The sequence below is a fragment of the Littorina saxatilis genome, linkage group LG17 (assembly GCF_037325665.1).
Source record: "Littorina saxatilis isolate snail1 linkage group LG17, US_GU_Lsax_2.0, whole genome shotgun sequence".
NCBI lineage: Eukaryota > Metazoa > Mollusca > Gastropoda > Littorinimorpha > Littorinidae > Littorina > Littorina saxatilis.
The window spans coordinates 53,759,622-53,777,360 of record NC_090261.1 but is presented as its reverse complement, the minus strand read 5'-3'; the positions used below and the strand labels follow the sequence as shown (position 1 = coordinate 53,777,360).

Genomic DNA, 17,739 nt, shown 5'->3' with positions numbered 1-17,739 from the left:
AAGAAAGAAAGAAAGAAAGAAAGAAAGAAAGAAAGAAAGAAAGGAAGAAAGAAAGAAAGGAAGTAAGAAGGAAAGAGAGAAAGAAAGAAAGAAAGAAAGAAAGAAAGAAAGAAAGAAAGAAAGAAAGAAAGGAAGAGGGAAAGAGAGAAAGAAAGAAAGAAAAGGAAAGAAGGAAAGTTAATGAGAAAGAAATATCGATAACTCTTCACCTGAAAATGACCTTTTTATACAAAAAGCAATGTGCTGTAACTGTGGTTTAACCTTCTAAGATCCTTGTAAATTGCATTAGAATCTACCAGTCCTCCCCTAAATCTAATGACGTATCACCATGTAAAAAGGAACACATTTCTCTTTCATTGTTACCATAGTTCATGACATTCTTAGCCTAAGTTCACACATTCTTGGCTAACACTTCGACCGTAAAATACTGACAGCAAAAGCCACCTAAAAGCCGACACCTTCTACAATATCACAGACCCACGAGCCCACAAAAGCGATACAAAAGTCTCAACTTTCCGCTGAAAGTAAATATCATCATTACTTCATAACTCATCATCTCTATGCAGTCTGTTTCGGGGGAAATTTCCCTAATCTTGGATTACTGTCTTTATTCCTCGGATATTTCTAGCACAATGCGATACGCTGTGCTGGATGACAAGCAGAACTTTTAAAAAGAAAGTAAGAAAGCGAAGAAAGATTAGCGCTTTTCACCGACGGGTAAGAGGTAGGTAAAAGAATTCGTGGTGATAAAAGGGCCGATGGCTCCGGTAACCACCCGCCCTCCTCCCATAATGAGGGGGTAGAGTTTCCACTTAGCACCCTCCGTGCTCGTTTAGAACGAACTCTTTTACACCGGATGGCGCGGACAGTTTAATAAGATTGCAAACAATATCGTAGTGTGTAGTTTTTGGAATGCTCTTCTGTTTGTATTTCTGAGCCATTTAAAACTGCGTACTGTGCCCTTTTTTGGACACTTTTTTGCCTACCGACCTCGAAAGGTTCAGATTGCCATCAGACAAGCTGCCTATAAAATCAAAATGCGTTGTCAATGAGATGAAAATCTGTGTATTTCATTTCCGTGCCATTTTGCAGTTTTTGTGCTGTTAGAACTAGCTCTTTTACACTGGCAGGCATGAATATGTTGAAACCAGAAAAGACCTTTATGTTGACTTTGACATTAAGGATGTTGTAAACATGATGGAATTTCTGAGCCATGTTGTACACTTTTGAAAGGTTTGTGTTTGTACGAAAAAAAAGCTTTTCCTCTTTAGTAATTTACTCAAACTATACGAGCGCAAACCATGCATCCAAAGACGAGCTGGTAAGTTGTTGTTGTTGTTGTTGTTGGTTTAAACATAAGTTTATTTTAACAAAGGTTACAATCATGACATGTATACAAAGTTCACAGAAACAGCAACAAGCTAGAAGCTTATAGTGGTGTTCCCGCATGACAGTACAACATAAGGCGGTAACTGCTGAACAATTTGTCTCAATCTATTAATAACGTAATAACCGTCGCATAATGATTATATGTAGTGGAGGAGTGGAAGGGTAGTAGTAGATACACGAGAAGCCCAAGTCCAAGCGTCTTGTTTCAACTTTTTATTCAAGAAAACAATGCAAGGAAACGTAGAGGCCGAAGGCGAAACCCGTAGACAGCAAAGCAAGTGTAGTGTCGTGTTCAGCTGCTAGGAGCGAATGCATGCTCATGCGACGAAAATACAGTTTAACGACCTCTCTGCTTAGAGCAATTTGGGTCAAAGATATCAGAGCCGAAGCTCTACGATGTGTGCCTGGGTGAAGATGAGCAACAACAAACAAAAAAAAACAAAAAACAAAAAAAACTTTTACTTTCCGTAATGGAAATGCTGGAAGAACAGGATTTAAAATCAATTCCTTGCAGGAGATACACGATTGTAGAGATTTATTCTTTCATTCCGAGGCAGAAATGCTTTTGTATTCAAGAAACGTGGAACGTTGCTATTCCGGAAGGGAATTGATTTGATTTGTTGGTACTTTAGAATAAAATTGTGAAAAGTGGCATCCGACTGATCATGGCAAAGGAGTGAGTGTCAGACCAAGGAGGGTCGTGGTGGAGAAGCCGAGGCACCCTCTACGTACTTGTGGATTCGGCGGCTAGTCAACTGGCGAAAAGCAAACCCGGTCCTCCCTAGGACCTATACTGGCCGGTTAAAAACATATGTACAGGGCTGCGACTTTATGTCGGTTTATTCATCAACGCCTTTATGGCACCCTCTGTCTACAGAGGCATGGGAAGGGGATCAGGTGAGGAGGCCAGAGATGTGTCACTGTAACCCCCTCTGGGGTGGGGGTGAGAAAAAGAGGATAGGCTATTTACACTGTCATACACAGTCGTTCGCATACTCTCGCACAGCTACAAAGGCCACCCTCCTCCTCCCAAAAGAGACGGACGTCTCAGATATGGTAGGCAGAGGCTGGCTGTCTAATCTAATATATACACCTAAGGTGACACATGGAATATATGAATGTAACGTGGCATTAACTATAAGCCTAGCGCACGGGACACACGCGACCTCGGCCCCGCCGGCGGAAACACGGCAGGTGGGCGAGTGCAGCGAAGGAAATGATTTGTTCATAATAAAAATAATAGTAATAACAATAATAATAATAATAGTAAATAATTAAAGAGTAAGGAATAACTTACAAGTGCACGGGCCACACGCGATTTCGGCCCCGTCGGCGGAAAACACGGCAGGTGGGCAGGTGCAGCGAAGGAAGTGGTTGGTTCATAATAATAATAATAATAATAATAGCAATAATAATAGTAATAGCAAATAGTTTGTAGCTTAATGAAGTAAGATGTGCTATGCCGAGATCATCCAGCTAGATTAATATGTAGGCATGCTTATGACGGTGTCCGGCCTATACTTATAGCCCCGGCGCGGACTGCACAGAAAGCACCGTCCGCCGAGGATAAAAATCGCCTGAATACGGCCAGAAACACGGAATCTGTGTTTCTTACACTTGCTTTACCCTACGTTATTTAAACAAATACATAACCAATCATAACAAACAATACATCAAATTAAAGCTACGACCTTTAGCTTTCCATTGCAATAGATCACATTTCATAAAAACTTATATTTATTTAGTAGGATGCAAAAACAATGGTCCTAGTGAAGGCACTGAACCAACTTCAGTGCGGAAAATTACAAAACTCTCTAAACTGGAATAATGGACAAACTCATAAATCATACAGATAAAAAGAAGAACCCTAGACAAACATCATGATATGCGTTACTTGGGGGAAAATTATACATTGACTTAGTACGAAGCGGTAAAGTCCGAAAGTAAATGGAATCGGCTAAATTCCTGCGCGAGTACCTGTCTGCATAAATTAGCAATCTTTGCAGAGGAACCAAGCATCACTCATTACAACCAAATCCTTATAAACAAACTAAAATCATATGCAACATAGGTACGGGATATGTAATAGTGATACAAAAATGACAAAACAATGATTGAAAAGACAAAGATGAGTTTGTGAGAATCAATTTCTCTCGATGATACATGAAAACCGGTCAAGGTCAGAGTGACGCTTTGGTCAGTTCGAAGCATTATCGTAAATAACACAATAATATGCAGCCATCCAGCCTAATCAGTGACTTCTATGCAAACCTAAATATAATTAGGACCGTATCAAAGATAAAAGGGACTTTGAAAGATAGAAGTTAGGTAGATATATAAAGAAAGGTATTGTATTAGAATTTGCGCCGGCAATGGTGCGCGCGCATCATCGTATCGTCTGCTATGGGATGGGTTATCCCGTTTGTACTGTACACAAGGCTGTTTCGCTATGCGATGATTAGAGTGTTTAGGGTAGCGAAGTGCACTTTGCTACATCCCCCCCAACTCTTTTACATATCAGCGGCCGCGCTGATTTTAAGAAAAACAGGAAAGCCTAAGGGCTGAATTTATCAAACCATCTTAGATTATCCAAAAAGAGAAAAATTGCGAAAACTTTGCCTATGACTTTCACATATGTTACTGAGAAAATCGACAGTTACAAAAACATGTTCTCGTGATCAGTACCAGCTTTGCTAAATCAAAAGTGAGGCCTGCATTTTACAAAGTGTCTCACATATGATCAAAGTACTGCGTCAAAAACATAAAAGTGCAAACAATCAGGAATTTCATGGGAAAACATTGCTACAATTATCAAACCATGGCAATACAAAATGGGAATGAGATGACTTAGACATATGGTTCAATCATCTTGACAGTCAATTTTCTCCACTGAGAAAAAGTAACACAAAACCATACAAAAATGCAACCTTCATCCCCACCAATCCGTTTAGTTGATAATATAGGATTTCTCTTTCAATGTGCGCTCTTGTATGCACAAGCTCAACACTCACAAAAACTCTCGCTCACGGCTTTACAGTAAAGGCTGTGTTTAAGACGTATTTTAGGTGAAAAACGTAACAGTTACAAAATGGACAGATTCACTAATGAATGACGTAGTTACCTGACACTGTTAAAATGATACATCATGTACAATACACCTGACACAATGCAATGACATCCAACATTACAAATGATCTGTACCAAGCCTATTTAAAGGTAACAAGGTAAATCATAACTTAGTTTACGCTTAAGAGAGCAATTAAGAAAGTGATGATACAGGGCCTTATTTGAAGGTCAGCAAGTATTCACTAAATTACTTTCAACCCTAGGTGGCAATTACCATCAGATTTGTAGTATCTGCTTGTGCCAAAAAAAAATCTTTCAATAAGCGCAAACATCCGCCAACACATTCCACTCAAAGCATCATGACAAATAATCGCAACAATCAATATCAATCATACCAATGCAAGAAACATGGCATAGCATACATGAAAATGAACATTATCAAACATCAACAAATTAAACGGCAACAAAACACCCGGCAGTAAACACACCTGCGAGTCTCTTCGTGGACGCAACACTTGCGTCACTTCACTGCCGCGAACACCGAGGAAAGTCTTATGTAATACCACATGGCTAACGTCACCAGCCCAAGTCTGTATCTGTCAAGTCCGATATGACGTGTCACACTAGCTAAGAATGGGATTGCACGCGCTACAGCCACTCGAGTACAGTATATACACTGGCTGAGTCCTGTAGGCTCTCTACACCGTCATACACAGTCCGTTGAATAAGGGCTATAGTCACACTCACCAAATGGGCACCACACAGTTCCATCAAGGTCACACAACCGCAAAATAACACTTCGTCGAAGGTGGCGGCGGCTTTTCTCGCAGGAAGCGGCACATGTCACGCTTCAGGGATTGTGGGTGGAGTCCTGTGGCGAAGGTCTTGAGCAGCGTATTGTCGTTCAGTGTGTTGGCCTCGGCAGCATTGGTCTTGGCCCACACAGCGCGTAGGTGGCTGGCGTACTCGCTAACGGACTCGCCGAGACCCTGTTGTCGTCTGTGGAAGGCGGCAGCCAGCGCGACACTATCTCGCTGGTCGCCCCACGTCTGCTCCAAGATGGAGTAAATTTTGGCTGGCGTGTTGACCTCCGCTGCTGGTCGCCTGATGACCTCCTGTCGAGCCCTTCCGTCCAGCGCTCCAAGGATCCATGCCGCTGCAGCAAGTGCAGGGACCGTCTGTAGCTGCAGGATCAGCTTGGCCTCCTGGATGAAAGTCTCGGCGCAGTCGCCCTCGCCGGTGAAACGCCTCAGCTTGCAGAGCCGCAGGTTGGGGGTGTTTGCCTCGTCCGCCATGTTTGCCTGTACTGTCTTCTTTCAGTTGATGCTTCTGTATCATGTCGGCGACGCCAAATGTAGTGGAGGAGTGGAAGGGTAGTAGTAGATACACGAAGCCCAAGTCCAAGCGTCTTGTTTCAACTTTTTATTCAAGAAAACAATGCAAGGAAACGTAGAGGCCGAAGGCGAAACCCGTAGACAGCAAAGCAAGTGTAGTGTCGTGTTCAGCTGCTAGGAGCGAATGCATGCTTATGCGACGAAAATACAGTTTAACGACCTCTCTGCTTAGAGCAATTTGGGTCAAAGATATCAGAGCCGAAGCTCTACGATGTGTGCCTGGGTGAAGATGAGCAACAAAAAAAAACAAAAAACAAAAAACAAAAAACAAAAAAAAAAACTTTTACTTTCCGCAATGGAAATGCTGGAAGAACAGGATTTAAAATCAATTCCTTGCAGGGGATACACGATTGTAGAGATTTATTCTTTCATTCCGAGGCAGAAATGCTTTTGTATTCAAGAAACGTGGAACGTTGCTATTCCGGAAGGGAATTGATTTGATTTGTTGGTACTTTAGAATAAAATTGTGAAAGTGGCATCTGACTGATCATGGCAAAGGAGTGAGTGTCAGACCAAGGAGGGTCGTGGTGGAGAAGCCGAGGCACCCTCTACGTACTTGTGGATTCGGCGGCTAGTCAACTGGCGAAAAGCAAACCCGGTCCTCCCTAGGACCTATACTGGCCGGTTAAAAACATATGTACAGGGCTGCGACTTTATGTCGGTTTATTCATCAACGCCTTTATGGCACCCTCTGTCTACAGAGGCATGGGAAGGGGGTCAGGTGAGGAGGCCAGAGATGTGTCTCTGTAACCCCCTCTGGGGTGGGGGTGAGAAAAAGAGGATAGGCTATTTACACTGTCATACACAGTCGTTCGCATACTCTCGCACAGCTACAAAGGCCACCCTCCTCCTCCCAAAAGAGACGGACGTCTCAGATATGGTAGGCAGAGGCTGGCTGTCTAATCTAATATATACACCTAAGGTGACACATGGAGTATATGAATGTAACGTGGCATTAACTATAAGCCTAGCGCACGGGACACACGCGACCTCGGCCCCGCCGGCGGAAACACGGCAGGTGGGCGAGTGCAGCGAAGGAAATGATTTGTTCATAATAAAAATAATAGTAATAACAATAATAATAATAATAGTAAATAATTAAAGAGTAAGGAATAACTTACAAGTGCACGGGCCACACGCGATTTCGGCCCCGTCGGCGGAAAACACGGCAGGTGGGCAGGTGCAGCGAAGGAAGTGGTTGGTTCATAATAATAATAATAATAATAATAATAGCAATAATAATAGTAATAGCAAATAGTTTGTAGCTTAATGAAGTAAGATGTGCTATGCCGAGATCATCCAGCTAGATTAATATGTAGACCTAAGATACACTCATAATACATGTAACGTAGAACATTTACTAACAATAAACACATAGACATTTACTATTGATATAAACATAGATACACATAGTTTAATATGGGGAACCTTAGATGGTTGTGGTACGAGGGAGAAGAAAAAAAAAAAAAAAAAAAAAAAAAAAAAAAAAAATAAAAAAAATAAAATAAAAAAACATGGGGCACAGGTCCGGGAACCTTCCCCCTTCCATGGACACGGCTCAACTGGCAGGTTGCCAGGTTCCGTGCCTGTCCAGAGGCTAGGCTCGACCGGCCTGTGCAAGATAGAGGGTCGGGAACCCTGTCCTTTCCAGGGCCAAGGCTCTACCAACAGACCTCTGGGTTCCTTGTCCTTTCGACGGTTGGCAGCAGGAGGGAGGATTGGGGGGAGGTCCTTCTAAGGTCTGAACTGGATCTGGCTGGGCCTATGCCTCCAGCAACCTCAGAGCCATTTGGCCACAGACGATTTCAGGAATGGGGGTGGGCCTGACAGGATGGGGTGTTTGGGGGTATCCTTCGAAAGTCTGAACTGGTTCTGGCTGGGCCTGCATCTCCAGCATCCTCAGAACCATTTGGCAACAGACGATTTCAGGATGGAACGGGTCAAGGTTCTCATCGGTATCAGGCCGAGGGACTGATGAGGTCGGAGGAAGTCGTGTAGACTTAGTCCGTGGGAAGTCCTGTACTGGGAGAGTGGTGCCATCTCCGGGGTCAGAGGTTGGCAACCTGCGAAGAGGTGGTGGAAGTCTAGGGCCATTCCACATTCGCAGCGGGGGAAGGTGAAGGAGTAGTAGGAGCTCACGGTGCGAATGCGCCGGAGCAGCTGCATCTCCTTCAGGGGGAACGGGTGATGGTGGCCCTTTCTGTCCGGAGGCAGCGCTAGCCATCCGTGCTTTGTGCATCTTTCCTTGAGGGTCTCGCCATACCCTTTTCTCACAGCCTTAGCCAGTTTGCCTTTCGCTTCTGTGACCGAATATTTCAGGTCTAGGACCGGGCCCTCGGAGAGGGCCGCGGCTTTTGCTGCCCTGTCAGCCAGGTCATTGCCCCTGATGCCTGTGTGGGATGGTAACCACATGAGAACGAGGTCGGTGCCCCGAACCATAATTTGGTGACATAGAGCCTGGATTTCCATGCGGAGTTCTGGTCTGTTGCCTGTCTCGCTTGCCAGCGCTTGCAAGGAGGATTTCGAGTCTGAGAGGATTGCCACTCCCATGGGTATGGCCATGTTGTCGTTCACGTGGGAGCAGGCCATGAGAATGGCATACATCTCCGCCGTGAAGATACTGACCCCCTCGTTTAGTTTATATTTTCGCACCAAGTTGAACTCTGGGATCGCAAAAGCACAACCCACCTCGCCGTTGTCCAGGACAGAGCCGTCCGTGTAGACTTTGAGGTAGTTGCGGAGCCTGCCGTCCAGAATCTCCTTGGCCATGGTCGCTAGGAGGAGTGGGTTCTCCTTTTTGGAAACTGCGTCGCCATACGTGTGGCTGATCTGTGGCTTTTCGATCAGCCATGATGGGTACGGATTGGTTGGCAGCTCAGCCATTCGTGTCTGGTCAATTTGGCACTGGGTCAGTACATCTATGGTATGGTCGTGGAGGGTTTCGTACCGCTCCGCCAAGCATGTTTTCTTTTCTTTCCAGGTCTCGTGCCAGGAGGTTTGTGTCGGATGGAAGGTTGCCGTGAACACTTCCTGTACAGTGTTGGGTACAGCCGATGCTCGAGCAACGAACTGAGCGCAGCGGAGGTGACATTCTTCCTTCAGGGGGATCATGCCTGCTTCCTGATAGGCGAGACAGTTTATGGCCCCTTTTGGAACGCCCAGAGCCAGTTTTAAGGCTGAGAGCTCCAGGCGTTCCAGTTTGTTCCAGAGGCTTTGTGGCATGCTAAAGTAGGCTTCTTGTCCGTATGTTAGTCTGGAGCGGACCAGCGCATTTACCAGGTGCACAAGGGCTTTACCAGCTGCCCAGGACTGAGATTTTAGAACCTTGATCAGGTTGACTGATCGTCGGGCTTTGAGAATTAGAGAGTCGATGTGTTGTTGCCAGATCAGATCATCAGAGATCGTGACCCCAAGAAACTTTGCAGTTTTGCTTGGTTTGATTTGCATTCCGTTTAGGGTCAGGTGGTACTGGGCTTTGAGCCCCCTTCTTCTTGTGAACACCAGGAACACTGTCTTCTCGTGTGAGAGTTCAAAGCCGTTTGCAAGCATATACTTTGCGATCTTGTCAATTTGCGCTTGATACTTGAGTCTGTTCTGCTCAGTCATGTGGTGTCTGACTGGTTCCATCCAGAAGGCTAGGTCATCTGCGTACAGAGACATTGTTCCTCCTTCCAGGCCAATCTGACCAATATCGTGAAGCATCAAGCTGAAGAGGATGGGGGCAATGATGCTCCCCTGAGGTACGCCCATATCAATGGAGTGAGACTTAGAGACAGACTGTCCGACCCTGACCGCCAGGGTCCTGTCTCTGAGGAATTCCTGGACGAAGCCCAGTATTCTGCCTGATAAGCCCAGCTTCGCAAGTTTGTCCAAAAGCTTCCCATGCCATACTGTGTCAAAGGCGCGCCTGATGTCGAAAAAGGTGGCCATTAGGATCCTGTTTCTGGTGAGTGCTCGTTTTGCATGAGCTGTGAGTCTGACCACGTGCTCCATGCAATTCCTTCCCTTTCGGAACCCAGCCTGGAAGAGCGGGATGACATTGTGTTTGTCCAAGAAGAACTCAAGCCTGTTCTTTACCATGCGCTCATAGATCTTCCCCAGGTGGGGTGTCAGTGAAATCGGTCTATAGCTGGAGGGGGAGTTTTTAGGCTTCCCTTCCTTTGGAATCGCAACGACTAGAGCTTCTCTCCAGGCCTGGGGAATGCAGTTCCCCTCCCAGCAGGCCTGGAAGAAGAGCAGGAGTTTTTCAAGCATGCTGTCTGGGAGATGCTGTATCATCTTGTAAGAGATCGGGTCCGTGCCAGTGGCCACGTTTCCCGTCTTGATGCCAGCAATTGCCTTTGCTAGGTCTTTGAGCGTGAAATCGCTGTTGATGGGCATTGTGTTATCGGGCGCCGGAGTCACAAATTTCTTCTCTTCCGGCCTATACTTATAGCCCCGGCGCGGACTGCACAGAAAGCACCGTCCGCCGAGAATAAAAATCGCCTGAATACGGCCAGAAACACGGAATCTGTGTTTCTTACACTTGCTTTACCCTACGTTATTTAAACAAATACATAACCAATCCTAACAAACAATACATCAAATTAAAGCTACGACCTTTAGCTTTCCATTGCAATAGATCACATTTCGTAAAACTTATATTTATTTAGTAGGATGCAAAAACAATGGTCCTAGTGAAGGCACTGAACCAACTTCAGTGCGGTAAATTACAAAACTCTCTAAACTGGAATAATGGACAAACTCATAAATCATACAGATAAAAAGAAGAACCCTAGACAAACATCATGATATGCGTTACTTGGGGGAAAATTATACATTGACTTAGTACGAAGCGGTAAAGTCCGAAAGTAAATGGAATCGGCTAAATTCCTGCGCGAGTACCTGTCTGCATACATTAGCAATCTTTGCAGAGGAACCAAGCATCACTCATTACAACCAAATCCTTATAAACAAACTAAAATCATATGCAACATAGGTACGGGATATGTAATAGTGATACAAAAATGACAAAACAATGATTGAAAAGACAAAGATGAGTTTGTGAGAATCAATTTCTCTCGATGATACATGAAAACCGGTCAAGGTCAGAGTGACGCTTTGGTCAGTTCGAAGCATTATCGTAAATAACACAATAACATGCAGCCATCCAGCCTAATCAGTGACTTCTATGCAAATCTAAATATAATTAGGACCGTATCAAAGATAAAAGGGACTTTGAAAGATAGAAGTTAGGTAGATATATAAAGAAAGGTATTTTATTCGAATTTGCGCCGGCAATGGTGCGCGCGCAGCATCGTATCGTCTGCTATGGGGTGGGTGACCCCGTTTGTACTGTACACAAGGCTGTTTCGCTATGCGATGATTAGAGTGTTTAGGGTAGCGAAGTGCACTTGGCTACATCAGGAAAGACAGTGAAAGGAAGGAAGGAGGGAAAGAAGATGAATAAAAGAAGAGGGATGGGTAGGAGTTGTGCAGAAGTTAAAGTTGTTGTCCGGCTTGTAGAGCATTTATTCTGGGTTGTTGTTGTTGTTGTTGTTGTTGTTGTTGTTGTTGTTGTTGTTGTTGTTGTTTTAGTTGTTGTTGTTGTTGTTTATGTTGTTGTTGTGTTGTTGTTGTTGTTTATGTTAGGTTGTTGTTGTTTATGTTGTTGTTTATGTTGTTGTTGTTGTTTATGTTGTTGTTGTTGTTGCTGTAGTTGTTGTTGTTGTTAATGTTGTTGTTAATGTTGTTGTTGTTGTTGGTGGTGGTGGATGTGGGGGTCGTGGTGGTGGTGTTGTTGTTGTTGAGCGTATCCGCGCTTAACACTCGCAGGACCACCTGCTACAGAGAGCCGAGGATTCGACTCTGCCATACAAATGGGAAGATTATAACGTGTAAGCTCGTGTTCAATCACCCCGACATATAGCTGCTGTACGTGTAATCCATCTTTGGAGGATTGTGAAATGGGATGTATTGCTACGTGAGGAGGTAACATTGGAAGTGCAGAACCACGTTGGATCACTACTAATCATACATAATTAGTCATCTCCACCCTAAAGAAAACATGACAATTGCTTACCTTTGCCAAACAGCTTAGTTCAAACCAATAACTCGATTGCCAATACGTTGCCACTGAACACAGCAAGTCGAGTGCTCAATGATACGTCAGTAGTATAACGATTGACCCCGAAACGAGTAAGCTGAAACAGATAGTTATGACACATTTACATCATATAATAATGTCTAACACTAGCGATTTCTCCATCTTTCATTACCCTTAAATACGCCGCCCAGTGTCCGCCCGAAGAGATTATGAAACTGTAATCTGTTTTCCCATTTGTGGGCTTTCTGGTTTGGTGTTATGAAAAGAAGTTAATCAGGCGTTCTGAAAGTTACTGGTGCTGTGTGTGTCGGATATAGAAGGTGTGAAAGTGAGGTGTGAAATATCACCCATGGTGTTGCCTCAGGCACATTTGTGTTCTTGTTTGCGTCAACATCATTACGAAGCGTGTGCGCTTGGGGAGAAAAGTCGTAGATCAACCAAGACGTTGTGGCATGGCGTTTAATCATTACATTTGGAATTTCTGCCGAACTCCTTTTCACTCCTTCAGCATCACCCCTTGCCCCCCCCCCCCCCCCCTCCTTCTCGCCAGCTCTCTCTCTCTCTCTCTCTCTCTCTCTCTCTCTCTCTCTCTCTCTCTCTCTCTGTCTGTCTGTCTATCTCTCTCTCTCTCTCTCTCTCTCTCTCTCTCTCTCTCTCTCTCTCATATGCGTGTGTGCGTACGTGCGTGTGTGTGTGTGCTTGTGCGTGCGTGCGTGCGTGCGTGCGTGCGTGCGGGAGTGTGTGTGTGTGTGTGTGCGTGCATGAGTGTGTTTGTGTGCATGATACTTTCTTCTACCACTTTATTTTAGTTTAAACAACAAAAACTTTCAACTTGTTTTTTCAAATGTATGCAGCACATTCTGCACCTTCACACCTAAACACCAACAGTACAAACTTGACTACGATGTCGAGACCGTCGACCTGCATGTGCAAAGATTTTCTCCGATCCCTTGGATCACTGCAGTCAGGCCCAAACCTCTTCCCTTTCAATACACGTACGACTTCGAGCCAAGGCGCATCGGAGTGCCCTCTGTGCAAACACTTCAGATTCATTCCAGGGGACCCATGCAAGCTCGTCTTGATAAGGATTTCGAGGTTTAGCTCTATTTCCAGAGAAGTCACAGCAAATCACGGCTCGATAAGTCGTTTTTGGCAATTGTGGATTGTCCTCCTGCTACCCACTCGTTGCTTTTGTCGTTGAAAGGGTCGAAGTTGTGAGACTGTTTCGTGCCCGTTTTGGAGTTTCCAAACAAATGCGTCTATATATTATATATAAACGAGGTCGCTTAAAGAATCTCTAATGAGGTCTTCTACTTGTCAAGTTCATTTGAAGGCTGAATTCCTTAAAGCCATAATTATGTACTCGATGACTATACACGCTAATTGCTTTACCAACAGCTGGAGACATGCTAAATTAAGTTCCCTGCAAAATATTGTGGTCTAGGACCCCTTCAATGTTGAGATATGTTAATTTTCATTTTGATCTGGATCGTCCTATTTATAGATTTGCCAACAGAGGTAGCGTTGACGCAAGGGAAATAACTCCGCGTCTTTGTTTACATCCAAAGTTTTTGAGACTCTAAAACAAGCTGTAATGCATGTATATGGTCCGCGCATGGCGACATATCGTCATTACATGGTCTTATGGTGCGTTTGACATCGATTATGGGCAAACTACACTTTGTAAACACGGGAGCGCGTACATATGCCTTTAACTGAGGAAATTGCATTCTTTCATGAGTTTTACACCTCAATGTTGTTCCGGATTCTTAAACTAACGAAAACTGCGTTTTTTCCGTGGGGTTCTAGACTTTTATGGGTATTTACAATTATTTTGGGACTTCGAAACAGGCAAATAAAAGAACTTCCTAAAGTGGGTTTCAGACAGTTCAGATTTTTTGTTACTTGGAAACTGGAGAAAAAAAACAACGAGCTTGCGTAAGTTACAGGCTTTCCGTGGCATTTAGGAAAATTGAAGGGTTTTGTTACAGTCCTTCTTTGGATTGTAGGATGTTCACAATTACACATGGTTCCAAAAATGAAGAAAATATCATCCCTGTGCGAGCTTAGTACGTATTTGACTTTCAACGATATAATCGGTTGATAAGGACTCCTTCAGAAAGTAACGTCTTAACATGAACAAAGAAGAGCAGAAAGGTACGTATATATGTTTACCTATGTACAAAACGAAACTTATGTTTTAGTCTAAACATTAGTTTAGATGTTTACCTTACTCGTCGTTTTGGAGAACTCCTGCAATGGATTCCGGGACGTCCCGCCCCCCCCCCCCCCCCCTCTTCCCTCCCCAACATCATTTGAAATAGAAAGTGTTAAACAATATTAGCTTTTAAGAACCTTTTTCGCATTACTGTAATAGACCTAAATGTATTTTTTAGTTTCAAACACGGAGAATACCATGCCGTAAAGTGACAAAGGAGCCAACATGGAATCGGCCCCGAATAGCGAGTTAGGTTGAGGAGACTTGAAAAACCAACAATAATGCAACCAACTCGTGGGAGCCCGGTAGCTCAGTTGGTAGAACACTGGACTTGTGATCGAAAGGTCGCAGGTTCGAATTCGGGCCGGGACGGACACGGGTCAACTTTATGTGCAGACCCGGAGACGGAAGCCATGTCCCACCCCCGTGTCACCACAACGGCACGTAAAAGACCTCGGTCATTCTGTCATAAGTGCAGATGGCTGATACCACCTAAACACGCATACACTTGTGAAACTCGAATTATCATATATAACCCATATCTTGTCCTTAAAGGCACAGTAAGCCTCCAGTAAACCATAACAGATACTGTCAGGCTTTTACACACAGTACAAACACCCTTTCATTTAAACACTCACCGCTTGAGAACATCCTAGGTGCCCTCCGTAAAGAGCGAACAATTTTCAAAGAATTTATTTTTGAGTGGTTTATCTTACCCCTGAGCCATCGTGAACCCGTGTGATCCAGTTTCCCCTTTTCACAATGTAGTCGTCAGTTAGTAATTTGAATGCGACTCGATGTGAGCTTATTTGCAATAGCACGTTATTATGTACCTCTCACTATGCACGAAACAAACGGCTGTGGTTCACAAGAACTCTAGCGATGGCTTTTGAATGTTGAGAGGAACTGGCGATATGCATAAACCGTCGTCTGCTACGAGAACCACTACCTTGCGTGACCCTGCTTCCGGGCTTTTCTTTTTTCAAACTTTCAAAACTTCGAATTGTACTGATCTTGTCTTGATGAAAAAAGAATTATTTTATTATTTAAGAATGTTTGTGTAACAAGCTGTCAATTTATTATTTAGATTTTAAAAGTTACGGGTAGGTCTAGCGCCAAAACGCACCACGGTCCAAAAAGTGTCCGAGACAATCCGCAAAATTAATTCTTTAAAAATTGCTCGCTCTTTACGTAGGGCACCTAGGATGTTCCCGTTTGATGAGCGTTCAAATGGAAGGGTGTTTGTACTGTGTGTAAAAGCCTGACAGTATCTGTAATGGTTTACGGGAGGCTTACTGTGCCTTTAAGAGGCGAAATATTTAGCCTGTAGGACAGTAAGCATTCTCTCTTTCTTTCTTTCTTTAACCAACTCGCATTGAACAAAGCAACCAGAAATCGACCCTTTAAGAAAGTCTCCCCTACAGTTGCTAACAATCAGCCGTAGCCCGGGTGGTTAGGTAAACCTCATACTGACCGGGATGATACCCGCTTGTGATACGCGGGTGTCGTCCGTGGTTTATTTTTTCAATTACTTTCAGGTTATCCACCCATGTTTATGTCGTTTTAATCCACGGTCCCTGTGCAAAAAAAGTGGTTACAAGCTGGGTGTAGGGTGTTGGTATCGGGTGTCTGGAGAGCCGGGTGGAAAGCTCTTGTCTGTCGGTAATGATTTAGACCTCTACGGGGTACATGGGGGTGAGGGGGGTAGAGGGAGGGAGTAGTGGTTTATGTGTCTGTGTATACGTGTGTCTGTATCTGTGTGTCAATGTCTGTTTGTCTGTTAGTCTGTGTGCAGGGTGTGGTGGTTTCTCTGTCTATCTACCTGGGTGTGTACGTGTATATATACTGTTCAAAAAAAGAAACGCATAGCTTGTAATATTTGGTTAATTTAGTTATATGGCTACAAGGATATCCACCAAACTGCAGAAAATGTTTATCTGGTCGTCGACCTTTCGTCCATTGCCACAAGTGAGCTCTGCACGTGACGCATGCGTTATCAGTGGCTACAATGTCAAAATTGCTCATTTGGCATGACCACTCGTCATGCTTCAGTGTAATCTCGTGAAACTCGGGGAATATTGAGCTCTCACCATGTCTTCCAAAACCCATAAAAGCGGATTGTTCGCCACAAAGAAATCAGACGACAATTCAGCGACGAAAGATGGCCCGATTGAGCAGAGAAGACCGCCAAATTGCATTGGGTCGTTTACAAGCAGGCCAAAGTGAAAGTGCAATCGCCAGGCACTTCCACGTGTCCCAGAGCACCATCAGTAGACTGTGGGTCAGGTTTCAAGCCACTGGCTCCGTTGCTGACTTGCCACGAGCGGGAAGACCAAGGGCGACAACTGCTGCTCACGACCGCTTCATACGGCTCCGCCACCTCCGGAATCGTTTCCTGTCGGCCTCATCTTCTGTCCAGGCTCTCCCCGGGCCACACCGATTATCTGACTAGACTGTGCGGAACCGCCTGCGTGAAGCTGGTTTGAGAGCTCGCAGACCTCACAGAGGAGCTGTCCTCACCCGCCGCCATCGCCAGAACCGAGTGCAGTGGGGCAACCAGCACCTTCGCTGGACCGTCCGGAATCACTGGAGACACGTGTGGTTCAGCGACGAGTCCTACTTCCTGCTCCAGCGACATGATGGTCGGAGGAGGGTCTACCGGAGAGTAAACGAACGTTACGCGCCCAACTGTGTGGATGAGGCACCCGTTCATGGTGGTGGAGGCGTCATGGTGTGGGGGGCGATCAATACCGCTGGAAGGAGCACCCTGGTGCACGTCCAAGGGCGCATAACTGCCCAGCGATACGTGGAGGAAATTCTGCGCCCACACGCCCTTCCTCTTCTGGCTGACCAGGATGCCATATTCCAGCAGGACAACGCTCGCCCGCACACAGCACGACTCACCACCCAGTTCCTCACCGACCACCATGTCCAGGTGCTTCCCTGGCCATCCATGTCGCCAGACATGAACCCGATAGAACACCTCTGGGATGAATTGGACAGACGTGTGCGCAGGCGAGAAGAAGCGCCGGCAAATCACCGCGATCTATTGCAGGCACTTCAGGAGGAGTGGGACACCATCCCACAGCAAGATATCCGGCATCTGATCCAGTCCATGCCCAGAAGGTGCCGGGCAGTTGTTGCTGCTCAAGGCAGTCACACCCCCTACTGACTTGACAGCCTCGGCACCCAATCGTATTGATTGACTGATTGATTTGAAGATGCAAATGAACTGTGTGTGCATTCAACTGTGTCCATACCAAATTTCAAACAAATAATCTAAATATTGGATTTTCTGTTAATTTTTTCGACAAATAAAACAAATTTGGCAAGTAGCAACTATGCGTTTCTTTTTTTGAACAGTATACGTCTATCCTTGTCTGTCGGTTTGTTTGTCGTGAAGTCCATGTCTGCCTGCGTCGTGCATGTGTGTCTGTGTCTGGGGTGATGGTTGTGAGTCGAGTGAGTCTGACTGCTTGACTGATTGGTTATTTCTGCACACACAACTGTAATCTTGATGTGTCTGTCAACCCATAGTGTGTCCATCATTCAGTCGGCTGCATCAGAGTGAACGAAACTAGCCAACC

The 17,739-nt window shown here is 45.0% G+C and overlaps 1 protein-coding gene across 1 annotated transcript; it reads right to left on the bottom strand.

The window, feature by feature from the left end:
* Positions 1-7,748: 7,748 nt before the first annotated feature.
* On the bottom strand, positions 7,749-10,229 carry LOC138953319 (uncharacterized). Its single transcript, XM_070325117.1, has one exon. The coding sequence runs from the start codon at positions 10,227-10,229 to the stop codon at positions 7,749-7,751; it is 2,481 nt and encodes an 826-aa protein (XP_070181218.1).
* Between the last annotated feature and the right edge of the window lie 7,510 nt (positions 10,230-17,739).

What these genes read in the sequence shown, in the direction of transcription:
- LOC138953319 (XM_070325117.1), bottom strand. Translation starts at nt 10,229, where the DNA reads ATGCCCATCAACAGCGATTTCACGCTCAAAGACCTAGCAAAGGCAATT.